Source organism: Anolis carolinensis, unplaced genomic scaffold (assembly GCF_035594765.1).
Source record: "Anolis carolinensis isolate JA03-04 unplaced genomic scaffold, rAnoCar3.1.pri scaffold_7, whole genome shotgun sequence".
Taxonomy (NCBI): Eukaryota; Metazoa; Chordata; class Lepidosauria; order Squamata; family Dactyloidae; genus Anolis; species Anolis carolinensis.
This window is the reverse complement of record NW_026943818.1, coordinates 24894427-24916878: the sequence shown is the minus strand read 5'-3', so window position 1 is coordinate 24916878 and position 22452 is coordinate 24894427. Positions and strand designations below refer to the sequence as shown.

The 22452-nt window shown below is 42.2% G+C and overlaps 1 protein-coding gene across 3 annotated transcripts in view; it reads right to left on the bottom strand.

Annotated features, from left to right (window-relative positions):
• cluh (clustered mitochondria homolog) overlaps positions 1-22452 on the bottom strand; it is an 83414-nt gene that overhangs the window by 13088 nt on the left and 47874 nt on the right. For all 3 annotated transcript variants that reach the window (XM_008122650.3, XM_008122649.3, XM_008122648.3), the window contains exons 8-18: positions 20727-20874; positions 20550-20642; positions 17787-18481; positions 14701-14957; positions 14511-14615; positions 12270-12370; positions 11815-11967; positions 9204-9266; positions 7278-7522; positions 5822-5906; positions 5476-5629 (exon numbers count right to left, since the gene is read on the bottom strand). In XM_008122650.3, the coding sequence (XP_008120857.2) occupies positions 5476-5629; positions 5822-5906; positions 7278-7522; positions 9204-9266; positions 11815-11967; positions 12270-12370; positions 14511-14615; positions 14701-14957; positions 17787-18481; positions 20550-20642; positions 20727-20874 (2099 nt within the window). The remainder of the gene's footprint in view (positions 1-5475; positions 5630-5821; positions 5907-7277; positions 7523-9203; positions 9267-11814; positions 11968-12269; positions 12371-14510; positions 14616-14700; positions 14958-17786; positions 18482-20549; positions 20643-20726; positions 20875-22452) is intronic.

Here is a 22452-nt window from a genome sequence, read left to right as displayed (position 1 = left end):
TTATGTAGAATGCCAGAATTATTGAATAAGAATCACAAGAGTTGGAAAAGACTCTGAGGGTCATCCAGCCCAAACCCAGGAGGACACAATCCAAGCACTCTCAACAGATGGCCATCCAGCCTATGTTGAAAAACCTCCAGAGTGTTGGGATTCAACCCCTTTTGTGATTTTAAAGGCAGAACTCTAGATTTTTGCCTCTTAAGCTCTAAATTCTTTACAGCCACGTGGCACTTCATGCTCTGCTTGCTGTGAGCTGAATGCTCAACTGTAAATACTATATATACTCGAGCATAAACCTAGTTTTTCAGCCCTTTTTTAGGACTGAAAAAAAAACCCTCCTCGGCTTATACTCGGGTGAGGGTCTTGGTGGGCTTATATTCAGGTCGGCTTATACTCAAGTATATATAGTATATATACTTGTGGCGCAGGCGGGAGAGCAAGCCAGCTGTAACCAGCTGCAATGAATCACTCTGACCAGGAGGTCTTGAGTTCGAGGCCCGCTCGAAGCCTATGTTTGTTTGTTCTATGTTAAAAGGCATTGAATGTTTGCCTATATGTGTAATGTGATCCACCCTGAGTCCCCTTTGGGGTGAGAAGGGCGGAATATAAATGCTGTAAATAATAATAATAATAATAATAATAATAATAATAATAATAATAATAATAATAATAATAATAATAATTTTTCTCTATTATTATTGGTATTGTTACATTTATTATTTTACTCTATTAATTATTATTACATTTATTATTTTACTCTATTATTGTTGATACTTTTACATTTATTTTACTCTATTTTTATTATTATTAATACATGTATTATTTTACTCTATTTATTATTACATTTATTATTTTACTGCATTTATTATTATTGTTATTACATTTATTATTTCACCCTATTATTAAAAGGATACATAAGCACATTTATATTGAAGAAGATGAAAATAATGATGTAATCAGAGCTGAACAGTCATAAATTACAGTTCGATGTAAAGATTCAAAACATTTAAACTACAGTGTTCCCTCACTTATCGCTGGGGTTAGGTTCCAGGACCACCTGCATTAAGTGAAAATCCGCAAAGTAGGGACACAATATTTATTTTAAAATTTGTACATTATTTTAGTAGTTATACACTATTTTAAGTCTTTATCAACCAATCGTGTGTTGATAAATTGCTTCTTTCTCCTCCCGTTGCCGCTTGGGCTCCTTTTCTCTCCTTTTGGCTTCTCCTTCCTCCCTTCCTTAGGCTGTAAATTGTAATTTTTTATGAGTCTTTTCGAGCAGGGGTCCCCAAACTAAGGCCCGGGGGCCGGATGCGGCCCTCCAAGGTCATTTACCTGGCCCCCGCTCTCAGTTTTATAATATAATATTTTTATATCAGTTTTAATAATATAATATATTGTATATACATATAATATTGATAATAATCTTATGTTATACAATATAATACTAATAGTAATACCATATAATAATATTAATTATATGTTATATATTGCATCTTCTCTATATATAAAAGAGTGATGGAATCCTGGCGACCGACAAAACAACAAAACTAAACACCCCACAAGATCGAAAATTGACAGCACAACCCCTCATCCATGCCTCTAGGTTGATACAACAAAAAGAAAAGAAAAATAAAGTCCTAATTAGAGGGAGAGGAATAATTATTTTTATCCAATTGCTGCCAGTTAGAAGGCTAAGCTCAGCCCACTTGGTCTCCTAGCAACCCACTCTGCCCAGGGGACAGGCAGAATTAGGTCTCACTTAGACCTCTTCCACACTGCCTATAAAATACACACATCATCAGACAACACCACAGCAACGCGTGGCTGGGCACAGTTAGTATTATATAATAGTATAGTGGTATAGTTCAATATAGTAATATATAATGCTAATATTGTGCTATGCTAATAATATAATATATTGTATGTACATACAGCTGCTCTGAGTCCCTTTCGGGGTGAGAAGGGTGGCATATAAATGTAGTAAATAAATGTAGCAAATAAATGCAGTAAATAAATAATTAATTTTAGACTTAGGATCGGCCTGACATGACTTGAAGGCACACAACAACAACAATCCTAATTAACTTGACTATCTCATTGGCCAGTAGCAGGCCCACACTTTCCATTGAAATCCTGATAAATGTATGTTGGTTAAAATTGTTTTCATTTTTAAATATTGTATTGTTCTTTCATTGTTGTTGTTGTTGCACTACAAATAAGACATGTGCAGTGTGCATAGGAATTTGTTTGTATTTTTTTTCAAATGATAATTTGGCCACTCAACAGTCTGAAGAATTGTGGACCGGCCCTCTGCTTAAAAAGTTTGGGGACCCCTGTTTTAGAGTTTATTGAAAAATCACGAAACAGCGAATCTGCAAAAAGTGAACCGCGAAGTAGTGAAGGAACACTGTACTGATGCCTCATTTAATGTAATTTTATTGGTATCTCGGCTTATACTGGAGTCAATGTTTTCCCAGTTTTTTTGTGGTAAAATTAGGTGCTTTGGCTTATATTCGGGTAGGCTTATACTCGGGTATATACGGTATTCTGTTTCTGCATATTTTTGGATGTTATGTTGTTTTTGGATAGTTTTCCCCAACACCCAGAAAATTCGAACACAGAGAAGGGGTCTCCACCAGATGCCAAGGAAGTGGCAGATTCCCCTGTTCAATAGCTCTTACTGTGACGAAGTTTCGGTGCCACCCATCCTAGATGCACATGCCTAGTTTTCCCAGTCCTAAATGCACATGTGGATGTGCGGGAGAAAAGATTCCATCTAAACATGAGGAAGAACTGTCTGATGGTATGAGAAGTCAGGAGGGCTTTGATGGTGTTTTTTTGCCTGGAAGAAGGGAGTTGGCCTTTGGGGTCTTTTACAACTCTATGATTCTATATCTAGGGTCCTCAAACTTTTAAAGTAGAGGGCGGGTTCATGGTCCCTGAGACTACTGAGGGGTCGAATTATCATTTGAAAAAAAAAAAACTGAACAAATTCCTATGCACACTGCACATGTCTTATTTGTAGTGCAAAAAAAACCCCTCCCAACAACAATTCTTTATTTATTTACTACATTTAAACCCTGTCCTCTCTCGCCCCGAAGGGGACTCAAGATCAGCTTACAGGTTGTATGTACATCTATATATATATAAATGAGTGATGGCATCACGGCGACCAACAAAACAACAAAACTACAGGCCCCCCAACCTCGAAATTTGACAACACAACCCATCATCCATGCCTCTAGGTTGATACAACAAAAAGAAAAGAAAAATAAAGTCCTAATTAGAGGGAAAGGAATAATTGTTTTTATCCAATTGCTGCCAGTTACAGGGCTAATCTCTGCCCACTTGGTCTCCTAGCAACCAACTCAGCCGAGGGGACAGGCAGACTTAGGCCTCTCTTAGGCCTCTTCCACAGATTATCTAATTTGTTTTTATCCAATTGCTGCCGCTCCATGCAGTCATCCCACATGACCTTGGAGGAGTCTACGGACAAGGCCGGCTCTTCGGTTTAGAAATGGAGATGAGCACCAACCCCCAGACTCAGACACGACTGCACTTAATGTCAGGGAAAACCTTTACCCTTTACCTTAACTACCACCAATTCCTCAATACTTTATTTCCCATACCACCATACTTCGCCACAGCAACGCGTGGCCGGGCACAGCTAGTACAATATATTATATTAATGGCATAGCACAACATTAGCATTATATATATTACTATATTGTACTACCGGTATACCACTAAACTGTAATATTATTAGTAATATTACATTTAATATATTATGTATACAGTAGAGTCTCACTTATCCAAGTTAAACAGGCCAGCAGAAGCTTGGATAACCGAATATCTTGGATAATAAGGCGGTATTAAGGAAAAGCCTATTAAACATCAAATTAGGTTATGATTTTACAAATTAAGCACCAAAACATCATGTTATACAACAAATTTGACAGAAAAAGTAGTTCAATACACAGTAATGTTATGTTGTAATTACTGTATTTATGAATTTAGCACCAAAATATCACGATATATTGAAAACATTGACTACAAAAATGGCTTAGATAATCCAGAGGCTTGGATAAGCGAGGCTTGGATTAGTGAGACTCTACTGTAATTAATTTTATTATGTTGCATTATTATTAGTATTATATTGTATTACATTATAATATTCGTATCAATATTATATGTATACACAATATATTCTATTATTATCATAGCACAATATTAGTAAATGAAAGAACAATACAATATTTAAAAATAAAAACAATTTTAACCAACATACAGTAAGGTAAAAGGTAAAAGTTTCCCCTGACGTTAAGTCCGGTCGTGTCCGACTCTGGGGGTTGGTGCTCATCTCCATTTCTAAGCCCAAGAGCCGGCGTTGTCCGTAGACACCTCCAAGGTCATGTGGCCATAGGCATGACTGCATGGAGTGCCATTACCTTCCCACCAGAGTGGTACCTATTGCATGTTTTCGAACTGCTAGGTTGGCAGAAGCTGGGGCTAACAGCGGGAGCTCACTCCACTCCCCAGATTCGAACCTTCAACCTTTCGGTCCGCAAGTTCAGCAGCTCAGTGCTTTAACACACTGAGCCACCGGAGGCTCCAACATACAGTAAACCTATCAGGATTTCAGTGGGAGTGTGGGCCTGCTTCTGGCCAATGAGATAGTCAAGTTAAGTAGTGTTGTTGCTGTTGAGTGCCTTCAAGTCATTTCAGATTTTGGGCGAGCCTAAGTCTAAAACTGAGAGCAGGGGCCAGGTAAATGACCTTGGAGGCCCGCATCCGGCCCCTGGGCCTTAGTTTGGGGACCCCTGTGTTAATGTGGGATTTGTGTATTGGTAGTGTTTAAATTAAATTTGTGTCTTGGTTTGTATTGCATACTGATTGCATCATCCAGAGTGTACTATAGTCTGTAAAGAGTTAATTACTGAGAAGCTGTGATGACCTTGATGTGTGGCTGGAACTGGGGAGTGTCCAGACACAAGTGTGTATGCATTACTGATTGCATCAGTTCAGTTCTGTTCTGCTGTCTGCTGAGTTGAGTCAAGTCCTGTGTCTATTATCTGCAAGTCTGTTTGTCTTGTACAGTAAAACTTTGTATATAGTTTTACCAACGTCTGATGTCTCTTCGTTCTCCATTCCACTGACTCCAACTACTGCTGCGCTGCGTAATTACACTGACAATTGGTTATGGGCCCAGACTGATCCCAGATTGACCAGTTCCTAGACTGGACCAGAGTTCTGGAGTTTGGAGTGTGGAGAGAAAGTTGGAGCTGCGAATGTGACCAGAGACGGGACCCGCTGTTTTGGTGAGCCTGCTTGAGTGTGAATCTGACACCCTGTTCTATATACTAGTAGAATAGACACTGTGGTTCATTATCTCTAGGTCGCCCATCCCTGCAGCCAGGATGAAATCTGGACGAGGCAACCCCGGCCCCGAAGCCATCGTTGATTTCCTACCTTGCTGCACTTTCGCCTGCCCGCTCTGGAAGAAGTGGAACGCGTCCGAAGCTTTGGGGTTGACGTGTTTCACAACCGGGAAGATGTTGAGGATGTCCTCCTCAGTGAACGTTGGCTTGTGTCGGTTATCAAAGTTGTACTCTTTCAGCAGGATCTGAAACACACAGATGCAGGCATAGCACAGGCAGAACGCCAAAACAGCCCTGGTTCACCCTTGGATGGGGAATCCATGTCTACAGAGGGCCAACTAGAATTCTTGGACATAGTAGGGCATAAAGTCATTGCCAATGGGTTCCTAAGTTGGAAATAAAAATGTCTGGAGAGGTCTAAGATTGATTGTCCGCACCTGGATTCCAGTTTTGAGGGAGATCTCGCGGAGGAGGGTGATCTTCTGCAAGCTGTAAACCTCCACTGCTTGGTCAACACTCTCGCTGAGAAAAGAGGATAAAGTTCAACTATCAAAATTCTGTCAGTATACGTATTGGTATAATGTGAAATTGTGCTAAGATTATAAAGCATAAAGTAATGCATAAAGTGGGAATGAATTGCTAGAGTGTAACTTTGGGAAGTGCCGGTTTCTAGCCGGATGGAGTGTTTTGAGATAAAGGTGGAATGCCACTCCTGCAGCATGCTCTGATGTAGTCGAATGAAGTCTGGTCCAATCTGTCTTGTACGAGGGTTATCCAGAAAGTAGATTACGTTTTGGAATTAAAAATGAACAATAGGAGAAAACGTTTACCATATGCAGTTGAAAGCCACATCTAAATACCACTTCTCAACAGAGTTGCCATTCAAATCTAGGCACTTATCATAGCAATGAATGAGCTTGGTAACTCCTTCCCCACAAATCTCTGCCGCTTGCGTCCTCAACCAGCTGGTCACCCCTTTCCGCAGCTGCGCATTGTCACCAAAACGCTGCGTTGAGGACACAAGCGGCAGAGTTTTGTGGGGAAGGAGTTGCCAAACTCATTCATCGCTATGGTAAGTGCCTAGATTTGAATGGCGACTATGTTGAGAAGTGGTATCTGGGTGTGGCTTTCAACTGCATATGGTGAATGTTTTCTCCTATACTTTTTGAGGATGCAAGCGGCAGAGGTTTGTGGGGAAGGAGTTGCCAAGCTCATTCATCGCTATGGTAAGTGCCTAGATTTGAATGGCAACTATGTTGAGAAGTGGTATTTGGGTGTGGCTTTCAACTGCATATGGTGAATGTTTTCTCCTATACTTTTTGAGGATGCAAGCGGCAGAGTTTTGTGGGGAAGGAGTTGCCAAGCTCATTCATCGCTATGGTAAGTGCCTAGATTTGAATGGCAACTATGTTGAGAAGTGGTATTTGGGTGTGGCTTTCAACTGCATATGGTGAATGTTTTCTCCTATACCTTTTGAGGGTGCAAGCGGCAGAGGTTTGTGGGGAAGGAGTTGCCAAGCTCTTTCATCGCTATAATAAGTGCCTAGATTTGAATGGCGACTTATGTTGAGAAGTGGTATTTGGGCGTGGCTTTCAGCTGCATATGGTAAATATTTTCTCCTATTGTTCATTTTAAATTCCAAAACGTAATCTACTTTCTGGACAACCCTCGTAAATAGGTGTAAATACTGAAATAAAGATTGAGCCGCTTTGACAGCTGATAAGGAGGAGTCTGGAGTGAAGTTATTCCGTGCTTCCTGGCAGACAGTCAGGATCGTTGGAGGGAGGAATTGAGACAGGGAAGGTGATTCGTCTCAATCAACAATGGATAATTCCTCCCCGGAGTCATGATGACGACCGAATCTGACAACCATGGAGGCCCGGACTCACTCACCACTGCAGGTCGAAGTCGAAATAACTCTTGGCCTCGGAACAAATGTTCTTCCAGAGTTCTTGCGGGCTCATGCTGGCCCAGGCGGTGTTGTCTGAGGCACTCAGGTTCCGGTTCTTCCTCCTCTTGTTCTTCTTCTTGGAGACCAGCTCGTCCGCAGGAAGGTGGGCAACCGGGTTGGGGAAGGAGCTGAGGAGGCAGTTGAGGAAGTGGCTGATGGCGGCCGACAACCCAGAGAGCTCTACACCCTGCAAAGGGGAGCAGGGGGAAAAGGAGAGAAGTCTCTATGACCGTGCCTAGGTTGAGCTCAAAGGCTCTCTTTGTAGCTATTTCCTTGCATGACCCCGCCCACTGCCTCTCCCATAACCCTTTCCTATTCTTTTCTATGGCATAAAGCAAACAGAGGAATTGATCAGCAACTGAACACACTAGAGAGGTTTGCGGAGAATTCACCATGATTTATAGGAATCGTAGGGACTGGGATGTATAGAACTCCACCAATGGTGGACCCGGAAATAGGTTGGCACACAGAACCCTCAGGACCAAGAAAAAAAATATTGGAGGTCTTTGGAAGGATTTATAGGAGTTGTAGTTCACCTACATCCAGTTGTAGTTCACCTACACCTACATCAAGAGAGCACTGTGAACCCAAACACCAATGGATCTGGGCCAGACTTGGCACACAGAGTCCAAGTGACCAGCAAAAAATACTAGATGTTTCTGGGGGAAATTGACCTTGATTTAGGGGAGTTGTAGTTCACCTACATCCAGAGTGCACTATGAACCCAAATCATGATGGATCTGGACTAAACTTGGCATGCATAGCTGATATGCCCAAGTTTGAAGACTGGTTGGTTTTGAGGGGAATTGACCTGGACATTTTGGAGTTGAAGGTACTGGGATGTGTAGTTCACCTGCAATCAATGAGCACTCTGAACTTCACCAAAGAATTGGACCAAACTTGGCACACAGAGCTCCCATGACCAGCAAAAAAATACTGGAGGTCTTTGGGGGAAATTGACCTTGATTTGGGGGAGTTGTAGTTCACTTACATCCAGTTGTAGTTCACCTACACCTACATCCAGAGAGCACTGTGAACTCAAACACCAATGGATCTGGGCCAAACTTGGCACACATACCTGATATGCTGGAAATTGATTACTAGAGGGTTATTGGGGGAACTGACCTTCTTTTCTGGGAGTTGTAGTTCACCCACAACCAGGGAAACTGTAATCTCCACCGATGATGGACCCGGACCAAACTTGGCACAGGACACCCATGACTAACTCAACGTACTGGAGGAATTTGAGGGGGCTGACTCACCATAGTGGGAGTTGTAGTTCTCCCTACAGCCAGAGAGCACACTGAACCCCACCCATGATGCATCCAGGGCAAAATTGCCCAACATAACAAACTTTTAAGTACTGACGGAGTTTCTCGGGCTTCATCGGGCATGATGCGAGTTGTAGTGAATCCACAACCTGTGCCAGGTATATACTCTATAGTGTTCAAAAATAAACCCCAAAGACTTGGCAATGTTGCCCCCCTCTTCTTGCCTACATGGTTGTGAAGCAATGCTCATAACAACACACCCGGCTTGTGCGTTGGAGCCCTCATAAAATTCTGCACACACACAATTGCGGAAGCACCCGTCTCGCATGCAGAATTTTCAGAAGTGTTGTCGTTTCTGGAACAAACCCAACTGCTACATACAGACGGGGCTGGGAGGACGGTTGTCAAGCGGGGACTCATTTCGCCTTCACACACACACATATTCACAGGCTGGCACCTGTTTCGGGCCTTAATGAGATTGTACGTGGGAGTTGCTAGGCAACTGTCGCACAAGGACTAATGAGCGGCTGCACCACCTCGGAGCAGGAAAGGGCAGGCGAGCGAAGGGCGTTCGGGGTCAGAGAATCCGATCTGTACCTGGAGGTAGAGCTTGAAGATGTGCTTGGCCGACCGGGTGATCACTTCCATGATGCCAATTTTCTGTCCCGAGAAAACACAAACAAAAGCAAGAGAGCACCCATTAAAGAGGATGGTTACTCACATAAATCCAAACCACTTGCTGGAGCCATCTCATTTTGGATCATTCCCAAACACAATCTTTAGGGTAATAATAATAATAATAATAATAGCAATAGTAATAATAATATTGGAATAATAATAATAATAATTAATAATAATTAATTGACAAAATGATTCTGGAGAACTGTAAAAGCCGAAAAGCTAATTTTCACATGACGTGGATTGACTACAAAAAGGCCTTTGACTCACTCCCACACAGCTGGATCATCAAGTGCCTGGGCGCCATCGGGATTAGTAAAAACGTTGGCACCTTTATTGAAAACATGATGGAGCACTGGAAAACTGCATCTACTAGATCAGTGATGGCCAACCTATGACACGCGTGTCAGCACTGACACACCTAGCCATTTGTGCTGCCACATGCAGATTGATTGGATGACTAATGTCTTTTGTGGCCAAATTTGGTGTGATTTGGTCCAGTGGTTTTATTGTTTACTCCATGGGAATTATGCACATTTTTTAATATATATATATATATATAATTTTATTATTATTCTATTATTATTGTAGTATATTATTATATTATATCTAGGTACCATAGATATTTGTACATGGAAATAATGGCAGTAAATAGTTTTTTGATTTATTAAATACAGTTATATATTACAATTATATATTGTTGTTATTTAAACTATATATATTGTGATATTAAGGTTTTTTTCTCTCGAAGTGACACCCCACCCAAGTCATGCTAGGTTTTTTGGTGAATTTTGACACACCAAGCGCAAAAGGTTGCCCATCATTGTACTAGATGCTTCAATTAATTTTATTTTATTGGTATCAATTTTTATTTCTGAAATTTGCCACTCTTGGCTTATACTGGCGTCAATGTTTATCCGGTTTGTGGTAAAATTAGATGCCTCGGCTTATATTCGGGTCAACTTATACTCGAGTATATACGGTAATAATAACAGTAATAGTAATAATATTGGGATTAATATAATAATAATAATAATAATAATAATAATAATAATAATAATAATGGGAAGTGTTCGACTTGTGATTTTGTGATATGAGATCCAGCATATATATCTCGTTTGCTGTGTCATACTATGTCCTTGGGTGTGGTAATAATAATAATAATGTATAACGGCATTGAATGCTTGCCGTCTGTGTGTTCTGTAATCCGCCCTGAGTCCCCTCGGGGAGATAGAGCAGAATATAAATAAGGTATATTATTATTATTATTATTATTATTATTATTATTATTATTTATAACGGCATTGAATGCTTGCCGTCTGTGAGTTCTGTAATCCGCCCTGAGTTCCCTTGGGGAGACAGAGCGGAATATAAACAAAGTACCGTATATACTCAAGTATAAGCCGATCAGAATATAAGCCGAGGCACCTAATTTTACCACAAAAAAACTGGGAAAACATTGACTCCAGTATAAGCCGAGGGTGGTAAATTTCAGAAATAAAAATAGATACCAATAAAATTATATTAATTGATGCATCAGTAGATTAAATGTTTTTGAATATTTACATAAAGCTCAAATTTAAGATAAGACTGCCCAGCCCTGATCAAATCATTATTCTCATCTTCTTCAATGTAAATGTGCTTATGTATCCTTTTAATAAAAATAGAGTAAAATAATACAGTACCTGTAATAATAATAATAATAATAAATACAGGAAAATAATACAAGTCATAATAAATAGAGTAAAATAATAAATGCATTAATAATAATAATAAGATCAGAGTGAAATAATAAATGTATTAATAATAATAAAATAGAGTAAAATAAATGTAATAGTAGCAACAATAATAGAGAAAAATAATAAATGTAATACAGTAATACCACTAATAATAGAGAAAAATGCTCCAATTCTGTGGAACTCATTGCCTCCATATGTTAGAGCAATGTCGGAGTTGCAACCTTTTCTAAAGGCGCTCAAGACTTGGCTGTTTGGTGGTGCATTTAAGTAAATCAGATCTAATTTGCCAAATAGTCACTGTTGAATGTTTTTAGGTTGAATGTTCTTAGGTTGAATGTTCTTAGGTTGAATGTTTTTATGTTAAATGTTTTTATATTGTGGAATGATATTTTAAATTGTAAGTCGCTCGGAGCACTCTGGTGGAGAGCGACTAATTAAGAAATAAAGTGAAGTGAAGTGAAGTAAAATAATAAATGTACCATATATTCTCGGGTATAAGTTGACCCAAATATAAGCCAAACAGGACCCTCACCCGAGTATAAGTCTTTAAAAAAGGGTTAAAAATCTAGGCTTATACTCGAATATATACAATATATTATCATTATCATCATTATTATTATTGACACAAAGACACAGCAAATGAGATATATATGCTGGATTTCATTATTATGATTATGATTATTATGTATAACGGCATTGAATCCTTGCCGTATGTGTGTTCTTGTAATCTGCCCATGGAAGCAGAGGCCGAGATTGTAAAGCAAGGACAAATGGAGGACGGTGAGGCTTACGTAGATGTGATCCAGCTGAGTCCGGGCGGGGGTCTTGGTGACGAAGTCGACGACTTTGCCCAAGTAGCGCATGTTGATGCCCCGCTGGTGCATGGCTTCCGCCAGGGTGGCCCCGTCCATCGGCAGCATGGTGTGGTCGAGGCAGTCTTTGACCTGCAAAGGTTGTGAGGCCTGTTGGAAACTAGGCAAGTGGGGTTTCTATATCCGTGGAAGGATGTCCAGGGTGGGAGAAAGAACTCTTGTCTGTTGCAGGCAATTGGGCACCATGATTAGCATTGAATGGCCTTGCTTCAATGCCTGGCTGCCTCCTGCCTGGGGGAATCCTTTGTTGGGAGGCCATACAGCCCAGAAAACCCGCAGCAACCTCTGGCAATGACACCCAAGAAAGACCTAAATTGAGGGCTCTGTTCCCTCCTTCTCTTGCCTCCAGTCTCCACCCTCCTCTTTCGACTTACCAAGCCTGGGATTTGGTAGGAAACCAGGAAAGCGGCCGCGTCCTTCAGCAACCGCTTCTGATCCTGAATCTGTTCTTTGCTGGACTCTGGGAAATGGACGCCTGGAAGGTGAGAGAAAAACACCCCATTGGAACGGAAAGAAGAGAATAGAAGAGGGAATGAGATTCACCGGCCTTCTTTTTCTTCCCTTCGCCTTTCATTCCCTCCCCCTTCCTTTTTCTCTTTCTCTTTCCTAGGTATGAAGCCAGGCTTTGAAGCTGCAAGGGTATTCAATGGTATTCATGTTGGTCAACGATGGAGTCCTCAAAGTATGAAGCTTTGAAGCTGCAAGGTCACTCCTTGGAAAGTGATGAGTATCGTGGCCAAATTTGGTGTGATTTGGCCCAGCGGTTTTGTTGTTAACTCGGTCCTAATTATGCACATGACATATATATACACACACACACACACACACACAGAGTAGAGTCTCACTTATCCAAGACTCGCTTATCCAAGGTTCTGGATTTTCCAAGGCATTTTTGTAGTCAATGTTTTCAATATATTGTGATATTTTGGTGCTAAATTCGTAAATACAGTAATTACTACATAACATTACTGCGTATTGAACTACTTTTTCTGTCAAATGTGTTGTATAACATGATGTTTTGGTGCTTAATTTGTAAAATCATAACCTAATTTGATGTTTAATAGGCTTTTCCTTAATACCTCCTTATTATCCAAGATATTCGCTTATCCAAGCTTCTGCTGGCCCGTTTAGCTTGGATAAGTGAGACTCTACTGCATATAGATAATAATACTAATAATAATAAATTTAATAATAATAATACTAATAATAATAAAAATAAACTGGTCACACATTGCTGTGGCGTAGTCCTAAGTGGGGTTTTCTTCGTGGCCTTCAAGGTGGCCTAGAGAGGATTCACCTAGGTATGAAGCAGCCAGGTTTTGAAGCTGCACGGTCACTCCTTGGAAAGTGATGAGTATCGTGGCCAAATTTGGTGTGATCTGGCCCAGTGGTGTTGTTGTTAACTCAGTCCTAATTATGCACATGACATTTATATATATAATAATATATAATAACAACATATCTATATATATAATAATATATAATAATATAATATATTAGATTAGAGTCTCACTTATCCAACATAAATGGGCCGGCAGAACATTGGATAAGCGGATATGTTGGATAATAGAGGGATTAAGGAAAAGCCTATTAAACATCAAATTAGGTTATGATTTTACAAATTAAGCATCAAAACTTCATGTTATACAACAAATTTGATGGAAAAAGTAGTTCAATACAAAATAATGCTATGTAGTAATTACTGTATTTACGAATTTAGCACCAAAATATCATGATTTATTGAAAACTTTGACTACAAAAATGTGTTGGATAATCCAGAACGTTGGATAAGTGAATGTTGGATAAGTGAGACTCTACTCTCTCTCTCTCTATATATATATATATACTAGCTGTGCCCAGCTACGCGTTGCTGTGGCGAAGTATGGTGGTATGGGAAATAAAGTATTGAGAAATTGGTGGTAGTTAAGGTAAAGGGTAAAGGTTTTACCTTACATTAAGTCCATTATAAATGGGTTATATAGCTGTGTGGAAGGGCCTTGAATCTACACTGCCATATAATCCAGTTAAAATCAGATAATCTGTATTTTATAGGCAGAGTGGAAGAGGCCTAAGTGAGGCCTAACTCTGTCTGTCTCCTGGGCTGAGTGGGTTGCTGGGAGACCAAGTGGTTGGAGCTTAGCCTTCTAACTGGCAGCAATTGGATAAAAACAATTATTCCTCCCCCTCTAATTAGGACTTTATTTTTCTTTTCTTTTTGTTGTATGAACGTAGAGGCATAGATGAGGGGTTGTGCTGCCAAGTTTAGTGTTTCTGGGATGTGTAGTTTTGTTGTTTTGTCCTAGGCCAAAATTTCATTACCATATATATATATATATATATATATATATATATATATATATATAATAGTTAACGTTATTTTTGTACCCTGCCTCCATCTCCCCAAAGGGCAGCTTACATTTGGCACACTGTGCCTAAAACAACGCATTAAAAAACACACACAGTACAATAGAAAATAACACCACTAATATATAAAACAATAATTTGAACTCAGATCGCATTGATCAAACATAGATCCTACAACTCCTAGAAAAGCCACTCCCAGCCCTCAAAACCAACCCGACTCTTCTCTGGCTCCACCTGGATGTCCATCTTACCTGGAGAGAAGATATCTGGGTTGAACCGGATATCAAAGGACGTGCTGCTGATGGAGCCCACGGCTTTGCATGCATTCTGGATCACCTCTCTGCTTTTGGGGTCCACTGGGCACAAGGGAGAGAAAGAAGCGTGAGTTCTGTAACGGTCATTCATCCGATCAAAGATGCAGGAAGCAGCCAGGGCAGGTACCTGCTCCGTCGTCCGACGCGATCGTCTCGGTGAGCTCTTTCACCTGGTCCAGCCCGGCCACGTTGTCCTCCCCCTTGCTGTCCATTTTGTCCCCCAGCCTTCTGTCTTCCAAGGGGGACTTCTCGCCCTCTTCAACCCCATTCTCTGGAAAGGAAGAGGTGGGACTGCCCCCATTTTCCAGGCTCGCAACGCTCTCTTGCCTGCTGGCCTTCTGCTGCATGAGCTGAAGGGCCGCCAGCTTCATGAACATGAGATACCTATGGGGCAGAGGAAGGGAAACAGAAAGTATTGACCAATGAGCCCAGCACAAGGGGAATTTCAGACTCAGTGGGAGTAACGACACTGTTTGAAGATGAATGCCTAGTTTCCAACAGATCTCACAACCATGAACAAGAGAACTCAGGCTCAGCTTCACACTCTAACGCAGCGTTGCCTGAACTGATCTTAACGTAAACAACTTGTTTAATAGACATCCATGAAATCATTCACACTTGCAGGGATTCCAACAGACCTCACAACCATGAACAAGAGAACTCAGACTAAGCTTCACACTCTAACGCAGTGTTGCCTGAACTGATCTAACGTAAACAACTTGTTTAACAGACATCCATGAAATCATTCACACTTGCAGAGATTCCAACAGACCTCACAATCATGAACAAGAGAACTCTGGCTCAGCTTCACACTCTAACGCAGCGTTGTCTGAACTGATCTTAAGGTAAACACCTTGTTTAATAGACATCCGTGAAATCATTCCATTTCCCATGAATTTCTTTCACAACTTTCCAACTTACCTCACAACCTCTGAGGATGCCTGCCATAGATGTGAGCAAAATGTCAGGAGAGAATGCTTCTGGAACATGGCCGTACAGCCCGGAAAACACACAACAACCCAAGACACTACTGTTGTTGGAAACAGCAACCTCCCAAGACTTTCACTATTTATTTTTTAATGTATGTATTTGTTAACCTGTACGTTGATTTGCCAGTTTAACTTTACCTCTTTGGTGTGGAGGAGTTATAGACATGTGATTGTACTGTGCATGTTCAGACATGCACATTTTGTAGTCAGTGTATTTTACATCTCAGTGGAGGTGGATGCATGTTGCTGTTTGGACTTCATTAGAGAAGTATGACTTATGGACTCCAGTGAGTACAACCATACCTAAAACTATGGACTATTGATTAAGAATGATACCTTGTGTCCTCAACACACACAGAACTAGATCCTATCTATAACTGAAACCTTAATAAGAAATGTGTCTGTATGGTGAATTAATACAAGATGTTTGAGAGTAAACAAGATATGTTGTTTTTCAAGAAAGACTTTTTAAAAAAATCTCTGAGTGCATATTTTAAACTAAGAGGTTACAAGGGGGTGTATACAACCATCCTCTGCTAACCAAATATATTTTGGTAGTGGCATGTTTTTGTCCTTGGCAGTTCAAAGACATGGTTCTTTAGTTGAACAGCTGAGTAACCTGTGTGCCATTACACGAATGCTTATGAAAATCACTTGTTCGAAGGGTCATGCTTTTCTTGACGAGTGGTTTTCAAAAGGTGGTCTCCACATGTTCATGGAATTTATTTCCAAAGGGATATGTACCCAGAGACTGGGTGAAGTTATTTCCAAGATATATACCTCTATCTATGTACAATTGTCTGTCTTGTCTGTGTATAAACGGCACTGAATGTTTGTCGCGTATGTATGTTTTGTGATCTGCCCTGAGTCCCCTTCGGGGTGAGATGGGCGGAATATAAATACTGTATATACTCGAGTATAAGCCTAGTTTTTCAGCCCTTTTTTTAAGACTGAAAAAGCCCCCCTTAGCTTATACTCGAGTGAGGGTCCTGGTTGCCTTATATTTGGGTCAGTTTATACTCGAGAATATATGGTACATTTATTATTTTTCTCTATTATTATTGGTATTATTACATTTATTATTTTTCTGTATTATAGTTGCTACTATAACATTTATTTTACTCTATTTTTATTATTATTATTAATACATTTATTATTTCACTCTGATATTATTAAAAGGCTACATAAGCACATTTACATTGAAGATGATGAGAATAATGATTTGATCAGAGTTGGAAAGTCTTATCTTAAATTTGAGCTTTATGTAAATAAACATTCAGAGAGGGATGTTTAGCAAAGGACAAGAGGGATCTTCTCACTTCTGCAGGAGTCTACCGGATACCATGCAGCTGTGGACAAGTCTACATAGGAACCACCAAACGTAGTGCCCAAACACGAGTCAAAGAACATGAGAGGCACTGCAGACTCACTCAACCAGAGAAATCAGCCATAGCAGAGCACAAGATGAACCAGCCTGGACACAGTATATTTATTATTTGAGAACACAGAAATGCTGGACCACTCCAACAACTATCATGTCTGACTACACAGAGAAGCCATTGAAATCCACAAGCATGTGGACAACTTCAACAGAAAGGAAGAAACCATGAAAATGAACAAAATCTAGCTACCAGTATTTAAAAAACTCAAAAAATCAGAACAGTAGATGGGAAGCAACACTCTGAAGGCTGAGGAGCCCCAAGGACAGCTAATGACTCTGAACAAAGGATGCCCCCCAGGCAAGAGACAAACCTTTCCGATGCTAATTAGGGTGATCAATTGCAGCATTAACACTGGCTTCCAACTGACAAAGGACTGTTGTCACACCCTGAACTCTCCACAGATATATATTTACTTTCCTTGCCTAGTTTATCCATGCCTCACAACCTCTGAGGATGCCTGCCATAGATGTGGGCGAAACGTCAGGAGAGAATACTTCTGGAACATGGCCACACAGTCCAAAAGACATACAACAACCCTTTATGTAAGTATTCAAAAACATTTAACCTACTGATGCCTCAATTAATGTAATTTTATTGGTATCTATTTTTATTTCTGAAATTTCCCACCCTTGTCTTATACTGGAGTCAATGTTTTCCCAGTTTTTTTGTGGAAAAATTAGGTGCCTTGGCTTATATTCGGGTCGGCTTATACTCGAGTATATACGGTACTATAAATAAATATATTACCCTGGGAGGTACGGGGAGACAGAGATGGGGCTCACCTGTGCTCCACAAAGGCGTCTACCAGCTCCTGGCGTAGGCAGCAGAGTTTGTGCCGGTGCAGTTTGGGGAACCCCATTTTCTGACACTCTTCCGGCATCTCCTCCCCTTCCACGGGCAAAAAGTTCAAGTCGGGGGGAAAAGTGCGGAGCAAGTCCAGGATGTAGTGGCGCCCGTCGTTGCCAATGATGCCCTTGCACTCCACAGACGAGCACAGCTCCACCTCCTCGTTCTTATCGTTGAGCACCGTATGTTTCTGGATCTTCAGGGGCCTGCTGGTCTTCTCCAGCAGCTCCAGATACTTGGGGTGGGAGACCACGGTCTTACCAAAGTCTATGGAGCCATAGATGACACTCTGCTCCTGCTCCCGCTCCAAGATGCCCGGGATGATGGACTGGGCGGTCACCCGGTACCCCCGGTAATCCACCACCACCGTGCCCAAGGTGTACAGCCCTTCCACGTCCACGGCATTGTACGTCCGGACCCCGTTGAGGTCATTGGTGGGAGCCACGTAAGCCGCCACGTCTCCGCCGAAGTCCTTGTAATGGTCGCGGACGTCGAAGCCCAGGCTGAAGAAGATGTTGTTCCAGATGAACATCTGCATTTTGGTCTCCTCGCTCGGGTTGATGGCCATCACGTTGCCGTCAATGACCGCCATGGCCCCTCTCGTGGCTGCGGCGGTGAAGTCACTATGGACCTGGGAAGCAAAAAGGGACCGTCAAGGAAACCTTCCACCCCATTCCTCACAAACCTCCAGATGTGTGCTCCTATAACTTCCATATTCCATGAATATGACCTTCAGGATTTCAAGTTGGGATTTAAATTTCTCCATCCGTGGTTAAAAGGTAAAGGTAAAGGTTTCCCCTGACATTAAGTCCAGTCATGTCTGACTCTGGGGGTTGGTGCTCATCTCCATTTCTAAGCCAAAGAGCCGGCGTTGTCCGTAGACACCTCCAAGGTCATGTGGCTGGCATGACTGCATGGAGCGCCGTTGCCTTCCCACCGGAGCGGTACCTATTGATCTATTCACATTGGCATGTTTTTGAAGCTGAAGCTAACAGCGGGCGCTCACGCTGCTCCCGGGGTTTGAACCTGGGACTTTCTGTCTGCAAGTTCAGCAGCTCAGTGCTTTAACACACTTCACCACCGGGGCTCCATCCGTGGTTAAAAGAGTCCCAGTCTGAGACTTTGGTGACTTCAGTAGACTAATAATAATAATAATAATAATAATAATAGTAATAATAATAACAATACTTTATTTTTGTATCCCACCACCATCTCCCCGAAGAAGATGGGGCCAAGCCCAAAAAACAAAACATAAACAAGATTAAACACATATATAAACAACATCAACAGACAGATAAAGCAGATTAAAAACACAATCCATATCCATATCTAATCTAAATCTAAATCCATAATAAAAGTGAAAACCCGTATGTGTGTATGTGGCACACGTGTCTGCTCACACAGACAGCCTCCGGCCTCCATAAACAGGCTACACTTCCCACTCCTGAGAAGCTAGCAAACCATTCCTTTGCACTGACATTGCGGTTACAGTGAGCACCTTGAACATGTAGCCCAACCCCTGCCAATGTCCTCCCCAAACACTGCAAACCACCACCCAAGGAATGCTTTCATTTGGGGACAATTTCATCCTACATTTTGCTATTTCTTCCACCACAGGCAGGCATCCCAGGGTTCTCCATTGCTGTGGAATTTGCATGACCCCGCCCATTGCCCTTCCCTTTCAAATCTGTCTGCAAAAGAAACAACAGAATTGAGCTGCAACTAAACTTACTGGAGGAGTTTGGGAGATTGAAGTTGTAGTTCACCCTGCATCAAGTCAAAGCACTGTGACTCCTACTGGGGAATTTATAAGAGTTATAGTTCACCTACACCAAGAACGCTATAAACCCAAACAATGATGGGTCTGGACCACATTTGCCATCCATACCTGATATGCCCAGAATTGACTACTGGTGGGTTTGGAGGAGAATTGGCCTGGACATTTGGGAGTAGTAGGTACTGGGATTTATAGTTCACCTGCAATGAATGAGCACTTTGAACCCCACCAAGGATGAACCAGGACCAAACTTGGCACACAGAGCCCCCATAACCAATAGAACATATTGGACACGTTTGGGGGAAAGGACGTTATAGTTCACCTGCATCCAGAGAAACACTGACCCCCACCAACAATGGACCGGGACCAAAATTTGCACAGTTGGCCTCCTGACCAACTGAACATACTGCAGGGGTTTGTGGGAATGGGACTTGATTTTGGGAGTTGTAGTTCACCTGCATTCAAAGACCACTGAACCCATCCAATGACGGATCTGGACCAAACTTGGCACACATTGCCTGCTGTTGATACTGACAGATGTTTCGGGACAATTGCCCCGGGAATCTGGGAGTTGTAGTAGTTCACCCCCATCCAGAGAGCACTGCAGCTAGGCGATGAGCAGCAAACGACAGATCTGGACCACACTTGGTACACAGACCCACAATGGCTAACTTTGAATACTGGCAGGGTTTGGGAGGATTGACCCATGATTCTGGGAATTGTAGTTCACCCACTCCAAACTGAGAATAACATTCAAATACAAATAATGCCTTTTTCAAATAACTCGGGCACCGCCGGGTCCCCAAGCTAGTAAAACAATATAACACAGTCAGCTAGTTGTATTCTATTCTTACATCAGAACAATGTAAACAAAGCACCATTGGGTTGACAATGTCTCAGATCTTCTTGTCTAATAAGTTACCTTAAAGATGGCCCGTTCCCGCAACAGCCTCTCGGGTAGGTTTTTCCTTGGCAGTTCTCTGGTTGTTTGCAATTCTTCATTCCAATCTCTGGTCTGAAAAAAGGAATTGAAAAGGAGATGTACAAGGCTCTCCACGGGACTCAAGTGAATGCACCCCGCCACCCCAACTTCCGTTACCTGTCCCGGGATGTGCTCTTCGTAGCCAAGCCTTGAGGTATAAGCGTCTTCGGCTCTCACACAATCCATGGCGTGTTCGGCCAGAGGCGCCGTCCAGGTATAGACTTGGAAGGGGGTCGAGATCCGCTCCAACGGATGCCGCTGGACGCTGGTTTGGGGTCAAAGAACAGGCAGTTTATAATGCAAACCCCTGTTTTGCAGCATCACAGAACAAGGCACGGGCCTCAGAAAAACTATGGCAGACTTGACAGTGAAGGTATGGGAATTAATAGAAACTCACTAACTAACAATGTTGCTGAAGAATAACATTCTAAGAATGGAAACATTTTATCAATCTATTAGCTATGCCCGGCCACGCGTTGCTGTGGTGTTGTCTAGTGGTGTTGGTGAGAACTTGTTGAGATAGTGGTGGTATTGAATGTCTGTTGTATGGTTGTCTTTATGTTTAGTATGCATTTGGTTGTTTGTGTACTGTGAAAGTGGTGTGGGTAGAGGGAGTCTATGTCCCTGTGTAGTATTGTATAGTATTTATACGTTGTCCATGTGTTGTGAATGCTTGGATTGTGTCCTGCTGCATAGTAGAAAGGGTTGGGCTGGATGGCCCTTAGGGCTCTCTCCAAACTCTTGTGCCTGTCCCCTGGGCTGATTAGGTTGCTAGGAGACCAAGTGGGTGGAACTTAACCCTCTAACTGGCAGCAATTGGATAAAAACAATTATTCCTCTCCCTCTAATTAGGACTTTATTTTTCTTTTCTTTTTGTTGTATCAACCTAGAGCCGTGGATGATGGGTTGTGTTGTCAAATTTCGAGGTTGGGGGGCCTGTAGTTTTGTTGTTTTGTCCGCTGCCCTGATGCCCTCACTCTTTTATATATATAGATATTTGAGGGAAATCCGATAAAAAACAGGAGCTTTTTTGTTGAGTTCCAGGGTCAGAGAAGCAGATGTCGGAAACAGAAGAACAGGGAGCGTGCTTCCTCCATCAACATTTACACAAATGACCAGCCACTGCCAGAAGGGACAGAGAATTTCATCTATGCTGACGATCGTGCCATCAACACTCAAGCAGGGAGCTTTGAAATGGTTGAACAGAAGCTTTAGGTCAGTGGTTCCCAAACTTATTTGGCCTACTGCCCCATGTCCAGAAAAAATATTACTCAGCGCCCCCTGGAAAGGGGGGCGTGGCTTAGAGGGGGTGGGCGTGGCTTGTGCTCAAGAGGCTGAGCCTCTCCCCAGTCTAAGATGCAGGGCTGGGAGGGGGAGGTGGGCGGGGCCACAAATGGGAGGCCAGGACTGGGATGCGGAGTTACGAGCTCTGAGGCAGGGCTGAGCTTCTATCCCTGTCTCGCAGCGCCTGCCAGGACACAGGGGGCGGGGCTAGAGGAGGGGGCGGAGCCTGACGGGGCTGAACCTCTATACCCCGCCCCCCTGTTCTAACAAGCGCCTCCGGGGAGGTATACAGAGGCTCCGCGCCTCTTTTAGTCCTAAAAGGCCTCTCAGGAGAAGTATAGAGGCTCAGGCCTGTCTCGCACTCTTGGGAAGAGGCCACGCCCCCGTCCCTAGCCCCGCCTTTTAATCCTAAAAGGCCTCTCAGGAGAGGTATAGAGGCTCAGCCCTGTCTCAGGCTCTTGGAAGGAGGCCCCGCCCCTTCCCTAGCTCCGCTCTCTGTGTCCCAACAAGCACCCCAAAAGAGGTATAGATTCTCAGCCCTGTCTCGGACTCTTAGGAA